This window comes from Coffea arabica, chromosome 3e, assembly GCF_036785885.1.
Source record: "Coffea arabica cultivar ET-39 chromosome 3e, Coffea Arabica ET-39 HiFi, whole genome shotgun sequence".
NCBI lineage: Eukaryota > Viridiplantae > Streptophyta > Magnoliopsida > Gentianales > Rubiaceae > Coffea > Coffea arabica.
Window position 1 is genome coordinate 3,062,544 of NC_092315.1, and position 15,872 is coordinate 3,078,415.

Consider the following 15,872-nt stretch of genomic DNA (forward strand, 5'->3'; position numbering starts at 1 on the left):
TGACAATTTCACTAAGCTCTACTAAAGTTTAGAAAATTATACTTACCTTTCTTGATTTAATAGTTTTAGTAACAAAACCTTGAAATAATATTGACTTGGTCAATTTTTTAAATGAATATCCAAAAATATCCTTGTGTAATGAGTTTTAATTTATTTTTCTATACAATTATAAAATTATTTAGTATAATTATAAGAAAAATGTGCCAAATTTTTTATATCCATATCTACTATTTGATAAACAATAATAATAATAATTTTATTATTATGATATGATATTTTTTATGGTATTTTGTGATGGATTTAGATTTATAAGATAGAAAAGAAAATGTTGAAATAATTCATTTAAAATTTATAAATTTTTGGAATAGTGGAATTATCATAATTTAGTAGTACTTTTGGGCCATTTTTTTATTTCTTGTTAACTTTAATACAAAAAAATAGAAAACAAAGATTAGCAAAAACATTGGATTACATATAAATTTAATTGGTCAAAAAATCATTAATTCGACATTTGGTTACAATAGAAACTAGAGGCATTAGTAGTAGTTCTATAATTTTATTGATGAAAAATTTTAAAAAAAAGGAATAAGGAGAAAAAATAATGAAAAATAATTGTAAAACTCATTTTAAGTATAAACATATCAAATAAGGGAATTTCATTAAAATATTTAAAGGTAAAATTGTTGTTTTAAAATGATAAGGGAGGTACGTATAATTTTTTAAATTTTAGGGGAGCTCAGTGAAATTATCAGAAACCTTAGGGGCTAAGGTTTCTGAAATTGTCCCTTCTTTTGAACTTTTTCGTTTCTTTCTTGGTTGGCAAAGTCAAAAGGTCGTCGGTGAAAGTCCATGGATGACAAAAGTGTGCTACTAATAAAGCCTAACAAATTATTACAACATCCTTAATTAGAAATTAACTGCCATGAATTTTCTGGTCTCCTTACAAGAATTGCGTGGAGCTCAGTTCCCACCGAGGAAAGGGTTCAAATCACACCTGCAGCTAAAAAAATTTAAAAATGATATCAAAACATCCCTTTGATCCCTATATGTCTGCTAACCTCCAACACAAAAAGTCTTTTTAGACTTCCCTTCTCCTCCTGTAGATGAGGATATAATAGGTTATACAATTATTATCGTTACCGAAAAAAAAAAATCAAGAATTGCACTAAATTGGCAGGTTTCTTATGACAGATTCATTGGTGGCATACCCATAATGGCCTTTAGCTTCCGCATCAGTTCAATTACATCCTTCATCAATTCATTTTTTTACAAGTTAATTAAATTTCTCTATCAAATTCCCGATCTTCTGGCCTATAGTTTGACTGATATTTGCATTTTTCAAATTACAAGAAGTTTATGTGCATTCTTATACAGTATTGAGACGGGTATTTACTTAATTCTTCGTTATCTTTTGGTTCATAAACATGGAGCATCTTGCAGTTTCAAGCTTACAAAACATATTACCATTTTCCCTTGGGAAAATTTATACCTTTAGTACACAGATACTAAACCAAAAAATTTTTTTTTTTTTTGAGGTGCAACGGCCAGTTGTCCTCGTATTGCTTTGAAATCCTGCGTATAATTTGAGACTTCTAGTAGAAAATCAATTATCGAATAAGGAGATTACACTTGCACTACTTTGAGAATATTGAAACTTGAGCTTTATATTCATCACATTGCAAGGCCTAAATATGTGTTGGTTTTAATTTTCTTGAGCTGTGATTTGTTACTATTGGTCCCATTACTTGTAATCATTTATTCAAAGCAAAAATATTGTAAGTTCAAAAGTTATTGTAAGGTTACAAAAGAAATGCAGGATCAAAATATAAATTTGCATATCATAAAAAATGCAAGATCAATTGAAGATTTGCATGTCAAAATATATACTAGCTTTGGAGAAGTTTGTGGTATGGCCGTGATACGACAATATCAATAATTACATTTGGGGTTGCGGTTTGTTTTCAAAAAAAAAAAAAAAAGTGTTTTTAAGCACTAAAAGTATTTTTTAAAATATTTGGTAACTCATTTTTCTTGACTTAAAGAGTTTAATTTTGATAACTTAAAAGCATTTTTATTAAAATTTACTTATATCAGGAGTGTTTTTTCATGTATCACTGCATCTCCAAACAAGACATTTATAAGTTACTACTAAGAGGAAAGCACCTATGTATCCAAAATGTAACTGGTCCGAGATTGATTAAGGGCCGGGGATGGTCTAAGACCAATGCTGGGCCTTAACCGGGTGCCCAAAAGCTTTATCCGAACATATCATTCGCGCGCTACGTGCGACGGAGTCAAGTCGGGTGCCAATTATAGCACTTGAGCTCTATTTGAATTAAAATATTTAAGTTTATCGAACAAAATAAAATTCATTGTGGAATTATCCAAATAGAATATTATATGTTCTTTAGAGGTCTTAAGAAAATTCCAAAATCAAATACAATTTTAAAAAAATGTTATTTATACTCTCTTTTTTTAGTTACACTTTATTTTTTTTATTATTTACATTCTTATAATTTATTTTATCATATAGTCTAATAATAAAATTTATATACTTAAAATGCTAATAAAAATATGATTAACGCTCTAATTTTTATTATTTACATTCTCATCTTTTATTTTATCATATAACCTAATAAATAAAATTTATATACTTAAAATGATAGCAAAAATATATAATGAATAAAAATAAGAGTGTAAATAACATTTTCTAAAAATTGGAAAACAGAAAAGAGAGGGAGAAGGACGGTCCAGCAGACTGGAAGGCCTCTCTGGCGAGCTCTAGAATGGTGGGGCAGCACCAGCTTTTAGGCTTCTAGAAACTACCAGCAAGTGTTTTCAAATACTTCTCGCACTTTCTCCTCCCTCTTAATGTCTCCTCCTCCATCACTGCTTCTCTTCAACATTTCATAGACTCTCTCTTGTCTCGTCAAATTGTAAGTTCTTAGTCTCCTTGTTTCTCTTTATCTCTATCTTTGGATTGGTATGTATTCTACCTCTACCATTTGTCAATTTTATGCTTAATTTCCAAATTTGCTGATCATTCATGTGCTTTGTAAAGTTTCAATCTTTACCCATGAAATCAATCACCAAAAGGCGTAATGAGTCGATTCTCCTTTATGCATTGCTTACTCTCTGTTTGTTTGAAGTGTGCCTTTTAGCCCAGCAAGTTTATAAGGCTTTTTTTTTTCATTTTTCTAATTAAAGTTTGTGGTTTTTATGCATTTTTTTTCTTTAATCTTTTGTGGGATTTGATCATTGATAGACAAATCTTATTTTATAGTTCATAGTTTTTCATCCTCAAAGGTGCTTCTTTTATTCTGTTCCCTGTTTTAATCAGTCGTAATTGATTGATTGGTTCTTATATCATTTTAATCACTCTCTATAGTCTATACTTTTCTGTTATGAATTGTCTGTACTGGTGTTTAGGTCCTCTAAAGTCGAACTTTTCTCAGGAAAATGCATGCACTTGAACTGAGGATATTGTTAGTTTTAGCTTAACTGAATTAATCTTTCCCGGGTTTTATTGCCAAGTGGATAAGCCCTGTTCTTCCTATCCGGCTTTGATATAACAGTCTATAATCCAGGTTAATGAAGAAGAACAGTATGAAGCAAATGGAAAGATTGTTTTCCTTGCTCAGGGGCTACTATAAGCACTTTCCTTCTCGTCGCCTATCAGACCCCTAGTTTGTGATTTTTAAAGTGCGTAGCATTTAATATTTGTTCAACTTTACTGCCTGTATTCAGAGTCATTAGTATTCGATTTAGTTCCTGTACTCCTTTGAGATTGAGTAAGCAGATTTTGTGGGATTATAAGATTCTGAGTACATGTCAAGTGCTTGTGAATAAGTGCTCTCCTGTAAGGAACTTTAAACCTTGGTGTTGGTGATCATTTAGGTGGCAGAAAGCAATACAGACCATATTTGCATCATGTACCTTTCTGAGTCGAGGTGGTTTCTCATTAAGCTGTTCTTTAGATTCTGCTGGATTATTGCTTGGAGAGGTGGTTAACTTAATGGTATGGGGAGGACGGAACTAGTCATTGCTGTAAAGGCTTGCTTATTTATGCAAATCTTTGATCCTTTAGGAGCTTTAGGAGTGAAAGATTACACAACAGAACTTAGCTGCTGTAGTCTTATAGGCAAAATTGATCCATCCTGCTGTAGTATTTCTAGGGACTTACTGTCTTTAGGACAACTTTTCTATGGAGCTTTTTGCATGATGACTACCATTACGGGTTGACAGTGCATTAATATTGGCAGTTAACAAGGCATGGTAGTTTGCATGTTTTGTGGTCTTTCTGTGACGCCTACTCTTTTTACTCACCATAGATGTTTAACTTTGGATTATCTTAAGGTTTATGAAGTATTAGTTGATTAATTCTCAAATGGGAAGAAGACAAATTCTTCTTCCATGTATATGCCATGAAATTTTTCTAATGTATTAACATGAACTTGCAAGTCTGCTGAAAGTAGAAGAGCATCGAAAATATAATAATAACCAGCTTTAGCCATTGGGATTAATTATTGAGCCGTTTAGTCACAGATAAGCTCTGCATTTTTACCAAAACTAAACTAAGTGGTTCTTTGAAAATGTTTTGGATTGACAGGGTGTATCTTCTGGTATTAAATTGTGTCTAATTTGCTGAAATGGCTGCTGAACCGGCATATACTGTGGCATCTGATAGTGAAACTACTGGCGAGGAAAAATCTTCATCTCCGTTATCTGAGATTTCAATTGGCATCGATATTGGTACCTCTCAATGTAGCATTGCTGTTTGGAATGGCTCCCAGGTGGAGGTCTTGAAGAACACCAGGAATCAGAAGTTAATGAGGTCATATGTAACATTCAAAAGTGATTTCCCCTCAGGTGGAGTGAGCAATCAACTGGCTCATGAATATGACATGTTAACTGGGGCCACAATATTCAACATGAAACGTTTAATTGGTCGACTAGACACAGACTCAGTTGTTCATGCAAGCAAGAACCTCCCATTTTTAGTACAGACTTTAAATATTGGAGTCAGGCCATTCATTGCAGCACTGGTGAATAACATGTGGAGGTCTACTACCCCTGAAGAAGTCCTTGCAATATTTCTGATTGAATTAAGAGCCATGGCCGAAGTCCAGCTGAAGCATCCTGTTAGAAATGTTGTTTTGACGATTCCAGTTTCGTTCAGCCGATTTCAACTCAGTAGGATTGAACGTGCTTGTGCTATGGCTGGCCTTCATGTTCTAAGACTGATGCCTGAACCAACTGCAGTTGCTTTGTTGTATGCGCAGCAACAGCAACAGGCTGTGCATGAGAATATAGGAAGTGGAAGTGAAAAGAATGCCCTTATATTCAATATGGGTGCTGGTTATTGTGATGTAGCTGTAACTGCCACAGCTGGTGGAGTTTCACAGATCAAGGCCTTGGCAGGATTTACCCTAGGAGGTGAAGACATGCTTCAGAACATCATGCATCATCTATTACCTGAAATGGATAATCTCTTCTCGAGCCACGGAATTGAAGAAATTAGGAAAATTGGGCTGCTTCGAGTTGCCACCCAAGATGCAATTCACAAGCTTTCCTTTCAGCCAAGTGTTCAAATCAACGTTGACTTGGGTAATGGGATACAAATATGTAAAGTTTTAGACAGGAACGAGTTTGAGGCTGTGAACCAGAAAGTGTTTGAAAAATGCGCGTCTCTCATAGGACAATGCCTACGTGAAGCGAAGGTGGAAGTAGAAGATGTAAATGATGTAGTACTCGTTGGTGGTTGCTCTTATATTCCCAAGATAAAGAGTATACTGACAAGTGTCTGCAAGAGAGGAGACCTATACTCAGAAATGAACCCTCTGGAGGCTGCTGTTTGTGGGGCAGCACTGGAAGGAGCAGTGGCTTCTGGGATTAATGATCCTTTTGGGAGTTTGGACCTGTTAACCATCCAGGCAACTCCTCTAAACATTGGCATACGTGCTGATGGGAACAGCTTTGTACCTATTGTGCAGCGAAACACTACAATGCCAGCAAGAAGAGAATTGATTTTCACAACCGTTCACGATAACCAAACTGAGGCATTGATTATCGTGTATGAGGGTGATGAAACGGTAGAGGAAACGAACCATCTCCTAGGATATTTTAAGATCACTGGAATACCTCCTGCTCCAAAAGGCATTCCTGAGATTAATGTATGCATGGACATTGATGCTTCAAATGTTCTAAGAGTTTTTGCTGGAGTTATAATGCCTGGGGCACAGCATCCTGCAGCTCCCTTCATGGAAGTTAGGATGCCAACTGTTGATGATGGCCATGGCTGGTGTGCTGAAGCTCTGCATAGGACCTACGGGTCTACCTTAGATTTAATTACGGTGCAGAAGAAAGTGCAAAAGTGAGTGTAGGTGGTGACTTGCCACATTATGCATGGGTAACTTCATGGTAGCCTAGAAAATCGTAAGTTGCTCTTTGTGAGGTTTGTAATTACGCACATGTTAAAGCCAATACAGCATCCTTGACTGATGATGATGATGGAATATAATCATAGTTTGTTTACACCTTCCTACAAATAAGCTGAATGAGAGTGCCAATGCTGGTTTTCCGTCATGTTCTTTTGCTTTACTCCTTTCATGGATTTTTTTTTTCTATTAAAAAATCCCTGTGAAGTGAACTTTTGCTTGTAGGTTGAACTTCAAAATTGCCTAGTGAAAATTTTACCAATCTTTGCATCTCAAAAAGTTGGCTTGAGGTGTGATGCTGATGCACATTCTAAGGAGCTTAGTTGATTCACGACAAGACATTTTCATTTATGTATTGTGGTACTCATTTCTGTGTCTAGTTGAAGCTATGTTCCCAGTACCACTGACATGAGAGAAGGCGAGACTTCAGATTCGACCAAAGAGTGGTTGGAAAGGTATTTGGTGATTTACATTATTGTATTTTTAGCAGCTGGGATATTTAAGGCTAACAAGTACATGTGATTCTATTTTGAGTATGTGACGGTGAATTGAGTTACTTCAAAATGCTGGCATGTGGCTGCACCGGAGGTGAAGGGGAGGTTCATGATTTAGTTAACCTCAGCAGCCGACAATGGCAGGTGGATGATTATATATACTTGGCAATGGAGCCGATGTATCTTGTTCTTTGTAACTTCCTTCTCTATTAGTTCCGTTAATTATTGCATCTGGGGTTGGGAATTGACTTGTGGCAAACAGTCTTCCAACTTCAGCAAAAGAAAAGAGTCTTCCAACTTCATAGAGCACAGGAAACCACATTCATATTAAGCTATTGAAATCAAGGAATTGACTTGTGGCAAACAATGACCAAATACAGCTATTGAAACTCAAAAAGGATTAGGCTGTCAGCATGAAAGAAACGAATTCCATGCGCCTATCATGAATCAACTGAACCTTACCATCTGAAGATTGCTAAATATCTGAATGTCTTCCAACATAGTTTAGTTTAGTAGACGGCAATCTGAAATTTCTTGTCAAAGAATGAAGAATATCGCAGAGCAAACACATGTTGAAAAGGAGAAAGACTACTCAGAATTCATGCGCACTTAACGCAATCACCTAAATCACCGCCCCAAAATCAAACCCTTTGACATATTTAAGGAGTGAAACAGCAAAAAGCAATTGCTTGACAGGTATGATAGAGATGGCCAGAGTCAAAATACTCATTCCCAAATGTGTGTGTGTGTGTGTGTGTTTTAAATTGTCCATCACATGTAGGTTTAGGAAAATGGTTGTGATTGGCATCAAGAAGAAAACGAAAGCAAAATGCTTTGCAGCTGAAAATGATTGCCATTTAAAATTGCAGGTAATGCACACAATAAACATAAGAATTTCTCAAATAGCACTTTAGCTTGAGCTCGTCATTCCCTATGTTAGAGAGAAAGAGAGAGAGAGAGTCACAATTCATGGCCTCTAGGCTATCTAGCCATAATCAAAATTGTTATGTATCTATAGAATAAAAAATTTTGTCAGCAATTCAAGAAGAATATGGTCTATTCATTCTTCCAGACATGCAATACCAAGGAGAAACCAAGACCTGGTAGCTTAGTATCCTCAAAACTTCCCGAGGAAGGCCAAGGCAGTATAGAGGGATCATCAGATGAAGTTTGGCTAGCCCACAACTTCTCAGCTGACAAACAACTTTGGAACACAAAAACTGCATTCCCAAGACCTGAATTACCAAACAACCAATTATAAACATCCCAAAAGACTTCCACAGGAAGGCCATCGACCAAAATGGTGTAGTTTCCTCTGAATTTCCACTGCAGATGCTTCACCTGCATCACTGTTTTACTATCAATACGAATCATAAGACAAGGATCGTCAATCCCATTTGTATCACATTCAATTTTGAGGTCATGAATTTGGCCTTTATCACAAAATTGAGCTTTAGTACCACAAATTCTCTTGCCAAAAAGATGCTCCCTTTTGGAAACAAATAGTGGACTCGAAAGAGCAGGGGCTGCATTAGTCTTCTTGAATGCTTCTTTCCTCAGATCCCCAATAACCAAAACCATCTCCCCCTTACACATCAGAGCAAGATAATATCCCTCTAATGGCTCTGGCCCAGATCCAAATCTTGCTAAAGAAAGGTCCCAGTAGAGGTCAAGTTTGGTAGAATTAACTTCTAAACACTTGGACCCTTTTCTTTTTGAGAATAAAGAAGGCTTCACATCAACTTTACCGAGGCAGTGATGAGACAAATCATCTATTTCTACACTAAGGCAATGCCCCATCAAGTTCTTGCTCCAAATAATACTGATTAGACAAGATTTACCGAGTAATTTACACTTATGAATGCATGTAACCAAATTTTGAGAGGCCTTACTCGTACTACCCATATTTGAGCAAGAACCATCAACAACTTGAACTCCATTTTCACCAAAACAGGATGGGAAATCTCTCATTGTAAACATTGAGGAAACCCGAACAGGAATTCGACTTTATTCACTTTCTTAGCCTAAAAACAAATAAAAATGTGAACTTTAACGACAAAGAAGTGCAAGAAACTCAAAAGGGCTTGCTTTGCATGCCAGAAATGAATCAGTGGAAGGAGCAACAAAAGGACTCATGCTTCGAAATTTGCATTTAAGAATTGGAAGTGAAGATATAGGGGGGAAATGGGATGAGGTGATGCTGCTGTTTTTTGGAGGTGCAAGGGAGGTGGACATAGTTTTAAAGTACAAGGAATCAACTGTGTTTAGGGAAAGGACAAGTGGAGCTTGAGATTAAGGGAGAGGGGGAGCAAATTTTGCGGGGTATGGGAAGGCGGGGCCAAGTTAAATTTTGAGAGAGGAAACAAGAATCAAAGGTCCAGAATCCCTGTCAAATGGTTTATTATCTTTTTGCAAGCACCACATCTATTAGGTAATTTCAGTTTCCACTTTCAACTTTCCAAAATACTAAAGAGGAACAAGAAGAAGATAAAAAAGAATAGTTCCACACGGATAAAAGCTTTTTCTTAACCCTCCAACAAAAAAGCGGATTTTGTGAATCCTATGTTAAAGAATCATTTAAGTGTCTTTTTATGTTTTTGAGCATAGGAAATTGCTGTATACTAAGGCAAATATAGAGTTTCTATAAATTGTGCTTTCTCCCATTAATTGATCATTGATGCTAATATCAATTTTGTCCATCATGTTTCACTCACACATTTGGCTTGATCATTGATGCTAATTTCAATTTAGCCTATCATGTGTCACTCACAACTTATTTGGTTTCTCATATTTTAGTTTTTTGAACGCTTACAATGTTTCTTCCCTTGTTCTAGCACTTTATTAAAAAAAAAACTACTATTTTGAAATGTTTTAGAATGCTCAATATCACAAGTCACTAAATAAGGACTCGATTTGACCAAATCAGAACCATGAGGAAGTGATTTCGAAGGACCACAACAAATAAAAAAGCAAATATGCAACAGTCAAAGTGTAAAAGGACTCAGGCAAAACTGCTACGAAAATGTAAGGGATGAAAATGCAATTTGTTATATTGTTGAAGCTCTTATTTTAATTTCTTTGCTCATCAAACAACAACACTCCATTATCGTCACCTTGTGCGTGGTAGAAATGACCTAAAAAAGAGTGGAATTAGTCTAAAAGACAACGGGAAATTTCTTGCAGAAAATTCAATATCACAAGCTCCTTTTTGAAAAAGAAAACACATTTATGTACTCTAGATTGTCCTCTGTATAAACTTGGAATGAGATTAGACTGGGGTTAGAGCGGCCTAACTTGATTGATCTTTTTCACTTCTACCTCCAAACACCGTGTCAAACAGGCAAGTACTTTTCCAGGTATAAAATAGGCTCCATGAATCCTTCTGATCTGGATACCAATTCTTTCTTCTTTCCCAGATCCTTTTTCTACTGCGTTGGGACCACAACCCTCCATTAACTACTGTTACAAACTAAACCTTAGTACAAAAATCCTCAAATATAAGAGTGGTTCAAGAAATCTGAGATCAATCTCATCCGCAAGATCTCACTATTGACATGAATCATGTGTTAAAACTGAACTTCTTGAGGCAACCAAGTTAGCTGCTGTCATGTCTTTGTTGCAGTAAAAGAAGCAGATCCCTGATAACAATTACTACTATCTGTTTGCTTGAACAAAATTTACCTTTGTTAGGAAAAGTTAAAAGTCTTCAGATTAGTCAACAAAAGACGTAGCATTGCTGTAGATAAAGTAGTCGTATGAAATTAACATTCACCTTGAATTTTACAAGGACAATGGCCTAGATATGACCAGCCCCTGTTGGTGACAAGAGTAATCAAAGGAAATTTGCTTGAAAGAGACAAAAGCTAATCGTTAATTATTTGAAAATGGAAAACTTCCAACTAACACTCTTCTTTAATCTTGTTTCTTTTTGTGAGGGGATAGCGTATGCGTAACACATGCCAAGCCAAGCCAAGCCAATGCGTGCGCGGAACAAAATTATGAAGAATGCATTGCCCAGTGCCCATCCCAACTAAACTTTTTGCAAAAGTAGAATCCAAAGGGATTTGATCTTTCTCCAATGTCTCGAGTAAGTAAGGATGCAGTGTCAAACATTGACATTCTCTTGATGTCAAATGTACGTTTGTTTTCCAGTTTTTGACATAATCATAGCGTGAAAGAAATTGTGGCATGTACCAATGGAATACCTTATTGATCCTTTCTTTTCTCAATTATGGGAAAGAAGAAAATGCAAACAAAAATAGGAAAAAAGAGCAAGTTGTGTTAGCATTCTCAAAAAATTACTACTAAATATAAGCATTGCTTCAAATTCGAAATGTGAACTGATAACAAGAGTTGGTGCGTCCCAAACTATGGAACATCATTGGACCACCATACCTTAATGCCAATTCCCAAGGATAACTTCTGAAATCAGCCAATCATTCTATTGGAGCAAGAGAAATTAAGCTCAATAAGGATGCTATCTTTATTATGTTAATCTTTTTCATGTGAATATCTCATCACTATTTCAAGATCATCATTAGTTGAAAATATGGTTAATTATTTTGGGTTAAACATCTCTGAACAGAAGATTAATGGACCCCTTCTTCCCATGAGCCTCCTCTCCCCCCCCCCCCCCCGGGCGGGGGTCCTCTCTGATGGGGCGCCCCAAAAACCCAAAAAAAAAAGGGGGCCAAAGGCAATACTACTTGGTAAAATTGGCCAATATGTTGGCTGTTCAATAGAGATAGTCCTCACTAAACATCTTGGTGCGAGTAGGTCCAAAACTTTGGGTAGATCACAAGATAGTGAAATGCTGCCATCCTGAAAATGGCTGATGATGATACTGCTGCTATGGAATAACTAAACTAAATTCAGAAAGAACTTTTTCAGGGTCAAAAAGTGGTCGTGTATGAGACAAAACATGCCCAGAAGACTGGACTTCTCCATAGTGGATTTGGAGCACAGCAAGTCTAAGTCATATGTCATCATCCATATTGGTTCACTATATATTTTATTCACATGCCAACCAGAAAAGTTGAGAATTGAGAGCTGTTCTGCAGTGAAAGCAATTAGCTTTACACCTTTTGCCCTTTGCCCCTACACCTTTTTATCTGTTTATGCGTTAGAGTATCTGTTTATGTTGTATCATTATATATTTTTTCTTCCCCCAGACCTCTGTTGGCTACTGCTTTTCAGTTTTGATAAGTATGTAGCTGTACATTGCAATGCATAATTCCTCATAAAATCATGGAGTGAGGAATCAACCATCGCATTTCAAGTTTTCAACCTCAACAAGGGAAAATTGTAAAAACCTTAACCATCAATTTTCTCAGTGTAGTGTAGCACTAGAAAAACCATCAATCATGAATTGCACTTGAGGCATGCAAAGATACAGATTAATTATAACCCCAGTTTCTTCAAATGTTACTGGACTAAATGGAGGCTTTGCTGATGGGATTAGGCTAGGACTCATCCGATTAAAGTAAGTACATATTAATCCCATACAAAGTCCTTTCTAGCTCTTAGACTTGTAGCTCCCTCTACCTTTTACCAAGAAGACAAATTATTAACTCTTAATTAAATTAGATTAACGTAATGCTCCACGATCGACCAAATCCCTTTTTATTTTTAACATTGTTAAGGAGGTCTTTGGTAAATAGGTCTTAAAACAAAGGGTGAGTTTTAATTTCAATCCTATTCATAAACCCCTTCTACGAATTCATGATTGCCAATTAAACAGCAGGGTTTTGCTTATCCACTAGTTTTTATTGCTAAAACCCGTTGCTTTATCAAAAAAAAAAAAAAAAAACCTATGAATTTTCATCAAACCTATTGCTATCTTTAATTTATCACATTCATGGTCACAGTTATAGTGACTGTGGAATTCGAATCAAAACTGCCCATAAGATTTTTATTTTGTGAAAGAAAAAGAGATTTCGTGGCTCCGCATTACAATAGATGCATGCATGTGACGTCTATCAAGACTTGTGCCCTTTTATGGAGCTGGCATATCATGAGTTTCATGATAATATACTAAATTACTAGCAAACTTATTCTGAAAGCATAAGATAATTAGCGTTTAGGGGAAAAAAAAGCTTTGTTGTCGTGCTGTGTATGTTCAATGCGACACGTAATCTGCTTGTTCTTCAAGTTTCAATTTGATTATATATATAATAGTGAATTTACTTAAACACTTCCGCCAGGATATCGGGCTAATCTTCCTTGTAAGTTTAATTTTGGGGACATGTACAATGATCATTTCCTGGTAAGAATTTGATTTCCATAGGAATCAGGTTATTGTATGCGACAACAAAGACGTGTATGGAAAAGTCTATGCAAACAACGTTATATAATGCAGTTGAAGTTTGACAAAAAAAAAAAAAAAACTAGGGCAAGTACATTTAACCATTTCTTTACTATTCTAATGTAACACTTCTTGTTGATAATTTCTGTAAAAATGAATTCTCACAAGGGGAATTTGTTTTTTTTGGGTTAAATGGATTTATGTCGTAGCAATGAGTTTACTTATAGAATTCAGAAAATCATCGGATTTATGGAAAGCCATGAAAACTCAAGCTTAAAGATACTGACTTAAGGAGGAAAAACGTTTGCTAGTTGGGCAAAATGAGGCAAAACAAACACACACAAAAAGGGAAAAAAATAAGAAAAGAAAAGGAGGGAGGTTATCATTTATCAACTAAGTCGATGGATACTGTGTTTGGATAGAGTATTATTTGAAATATTATTTGGAATAATTATTGTAACACTTTTTGTGATATGATGTATGAGAGATAAAAAAGTGGTTAAGAATATAAAAAAGTGGGTTTGAGAAATATGTTTATGATGCAAGCGAAATATTATTTGCAAAAATTTAGTTGACCAAAATTATCCAAATGGATATTACGTCACAATTCTAGTCATTCTTACAGCATATTTTGTAGTTTAAAGGGAGAAAAAAAAGCAAATGCACAGTTTAATGAACAAGCTTTTTAAGCTAATGACGGACTAAAAGTACAACAATCATCTTAAATTTGAGATTAAGGAATGAGAAACCAAACAAAAATTTCGATGGTACTCCATTTCATGGAATTGTAATCATGAACTTGGCTACCAGCTAATGATAATAGGCCTTCTACAAATCCCAATTGGATTTTCGTCCAAAAAAATTCAGAAATACATTTAATACAAGGAATTTTAAAAGTCTTTTCTCCAACACTATTCTAGAAGTGTATGGATAAAGTCACATCATTGATGGCTACCTATGAAAAATATTTACCGCTTGAAGATAAATAAATGTTGGTCCAGGAATGCAAATGAATCGAGTTTAATGGAGTAGCTCACAAGTTTTTTCAGTCAAAGCTCGAGTTCGAACATGCATTCACCGAACTCAAGCTCTAATTCGAGCAATTCAAACTGCTTGACGAGTTCGAAGTTAATATGTAAAACTCAAAATTTATTAGTGTGAAATGTCTATCTTGTCTCTAGTTTTAAATTATATAAAATTTAAATTTATATTACTTAAACTCCATTGAACTTGATTAAATTAGATTGAACTCGAGTTTGAACTCGTGTAAAGCAAAACAAAATTGAGTTCGAGTTCGAACTCAACTTTCAAGAGTTCAACGAGTTTGAACTCAAGCTCGAGTTTTTTAACTTGAGTTGAACTCAAGTAATGCACTACGCGAACTTGATTCGACTCGATTACCCTTAAGTGTGACTAATTAAAGTGGATTAGCAAATTCACAAATGCTTTAAAGAAAATAATTTGGGCAACTGAGAATTTTATAACCTACTAAATAAAAGCCCTGGTTGGGAAGTCATCAAGGCAGCCTGTGGGCCTTGTTGACAACAGCAAAAAATTGTGAGGAGTCACTAGAACCAAAGTAGGCCCAAAATGATTTTTCTATATTTGTTAATTTCTATACTTGCTTGATTGGCCCACTGGACAATACAGTCCAATCCCATTTTCATTTGGGCTACCAAACCACTCTTCTTTGTAATATCAGAGCCCTTGCTGTTGCATGTCAAGTAGAGCCCAAGCTAAAAGTTTGCAATTTAAACAAGGATTAATCTTATATTTTATATGTACTGACAGTGTATACATTTTCATCGTTGAATGTGTGACACATAATTCGAATTTGAATTTTTTTACGTATGTATTGTGCATCTAATCGTAATAATGTATACATTATCAGTATATATAAAATTAACTCTTTTAAATAAAATTCCTACTTTCCTTTTCCTCATTTGTAATGTTTGGAGTCTCACTTTGAGCTTATTCCTACTCCCAAGCAAATAGTTGGGCGGAGCGATGGTCCTTTCCAATTTCCCTCCCTGAATAATAATAATTAGAATAGTGGTAGTATTACCGGCTCATATTGCAGGGATTTCGATATTGACACTTAAAAAAAAGGGGCTTGTGGCACTTCGTCCCCCTCTAAAACCAAAAAATGTAAGGAGTATTAGAGGTTTTTTCAGAAGTACCAATTAATATATTGATTTGTTTGGTCAAATGATCTAAAATTACCAAGACTGCCTGCCAATCAAGGGGTTCTCAGCAGCAAGCTGGATCCTCCCTCTACATCCGCCTTTAGTCAGTAGCATTCTGGGTTCAATTTTTAACATACCTTTATTGTTGTTTCCACTAAATAAGAGCACCGTCCACTCAAACATGAAGATTGAAGAGTCTCGAGTCTCCACTCTTCACGTTGTGTGTTTTAGTTTTCAAATTTGTACCGGTGGCTAATGTAATTATGAGGAAGAATATTCAAAGAGACGAGACACATGCATGTGATTCCACTTTATGTTATTTCACTTCTCGTTCATGTCACCTTACCATTTGAAGTCCATCTGATTTGAAATCAACGTTACAGATTAGGGGCCACTTAGTCAAATTGAAAGGAAACTTGGCCAATCAGAGGGCTGCAAGTTTTTAAATTAT

At 35.5% G+C, this 15,872-nt stretch overlaps 2 protein-coding genes across 3 annotated transcripts; one reads left to right on the plus strand and one right to left on the minus strand.

Moving 5' to 3' along the window:
- The first annotated feature begins 2,797 nt into the window (after positions 1 to 2,797).
- On the plus strand, positions 2,798 to 6,585 carry LOC113738248 (heat shock 70 kDa protein 8-like). 2 transcript variants are annotated; one of them, XM_072084331.1, is made up of 2 exons: positions 2,798 to 2,936; positions 4,610 to 6,585. In XM_072084331.1, the coding sequence occupies exon 2, from the start codon at positions 4,650 to 4,652 to the stop codon at positions 6,375 to 6,377; it is 1,728 nt and encodes a 575-aa protein (XP_071940432.1). In that variant the 5' UTR covers positions 2,798 to 2,936; positions 4,610 to 4,649; the 3' UTR covers positions 6,378 to 6,585. The 2 variants fall into 2 exon arrangements, with proteins under 2 accessions (XP_071940432.1, XP_071940433.1); XM_072084332.1 differs by having other exon boundaries at positions 2,851 to 2,983.
- Positions 6,586 to 7,987: 1,402 nt separating this feature from the next.
- On the minus strand, positions 7,988 to 8,731 carry LOC113737904 (uncharacterized). The gene has a single exon (XM_072084030.1). It carries the CDS (start codon positions 8,729 to 8,731, stop codon positions 7,988 to 7,990), a length of 744 nt encoding a protein of 247 aa, XP_071940131.1.
- Positions 8,732 to 15,872: the final 7,141 nt, after the last annotated feature.

What these genes read in the sequence shown, in the direction of transcription:
- LOC113737904 (XM_072084030.1), bottom strand. Translation starts at nt 8,731, where the DNA reads ATGGGGCATTGCCTTAGTGTAGAAATAGATGATTTGTCTCATCACTGC.
- LOC113738248 (XM_072084331.1), top strand. Translation starts at nt 4,650, where the DNA reads ATGGCTGCTGAACCGGCATATACTGTGGCATCTGATAGTGAAACTACT.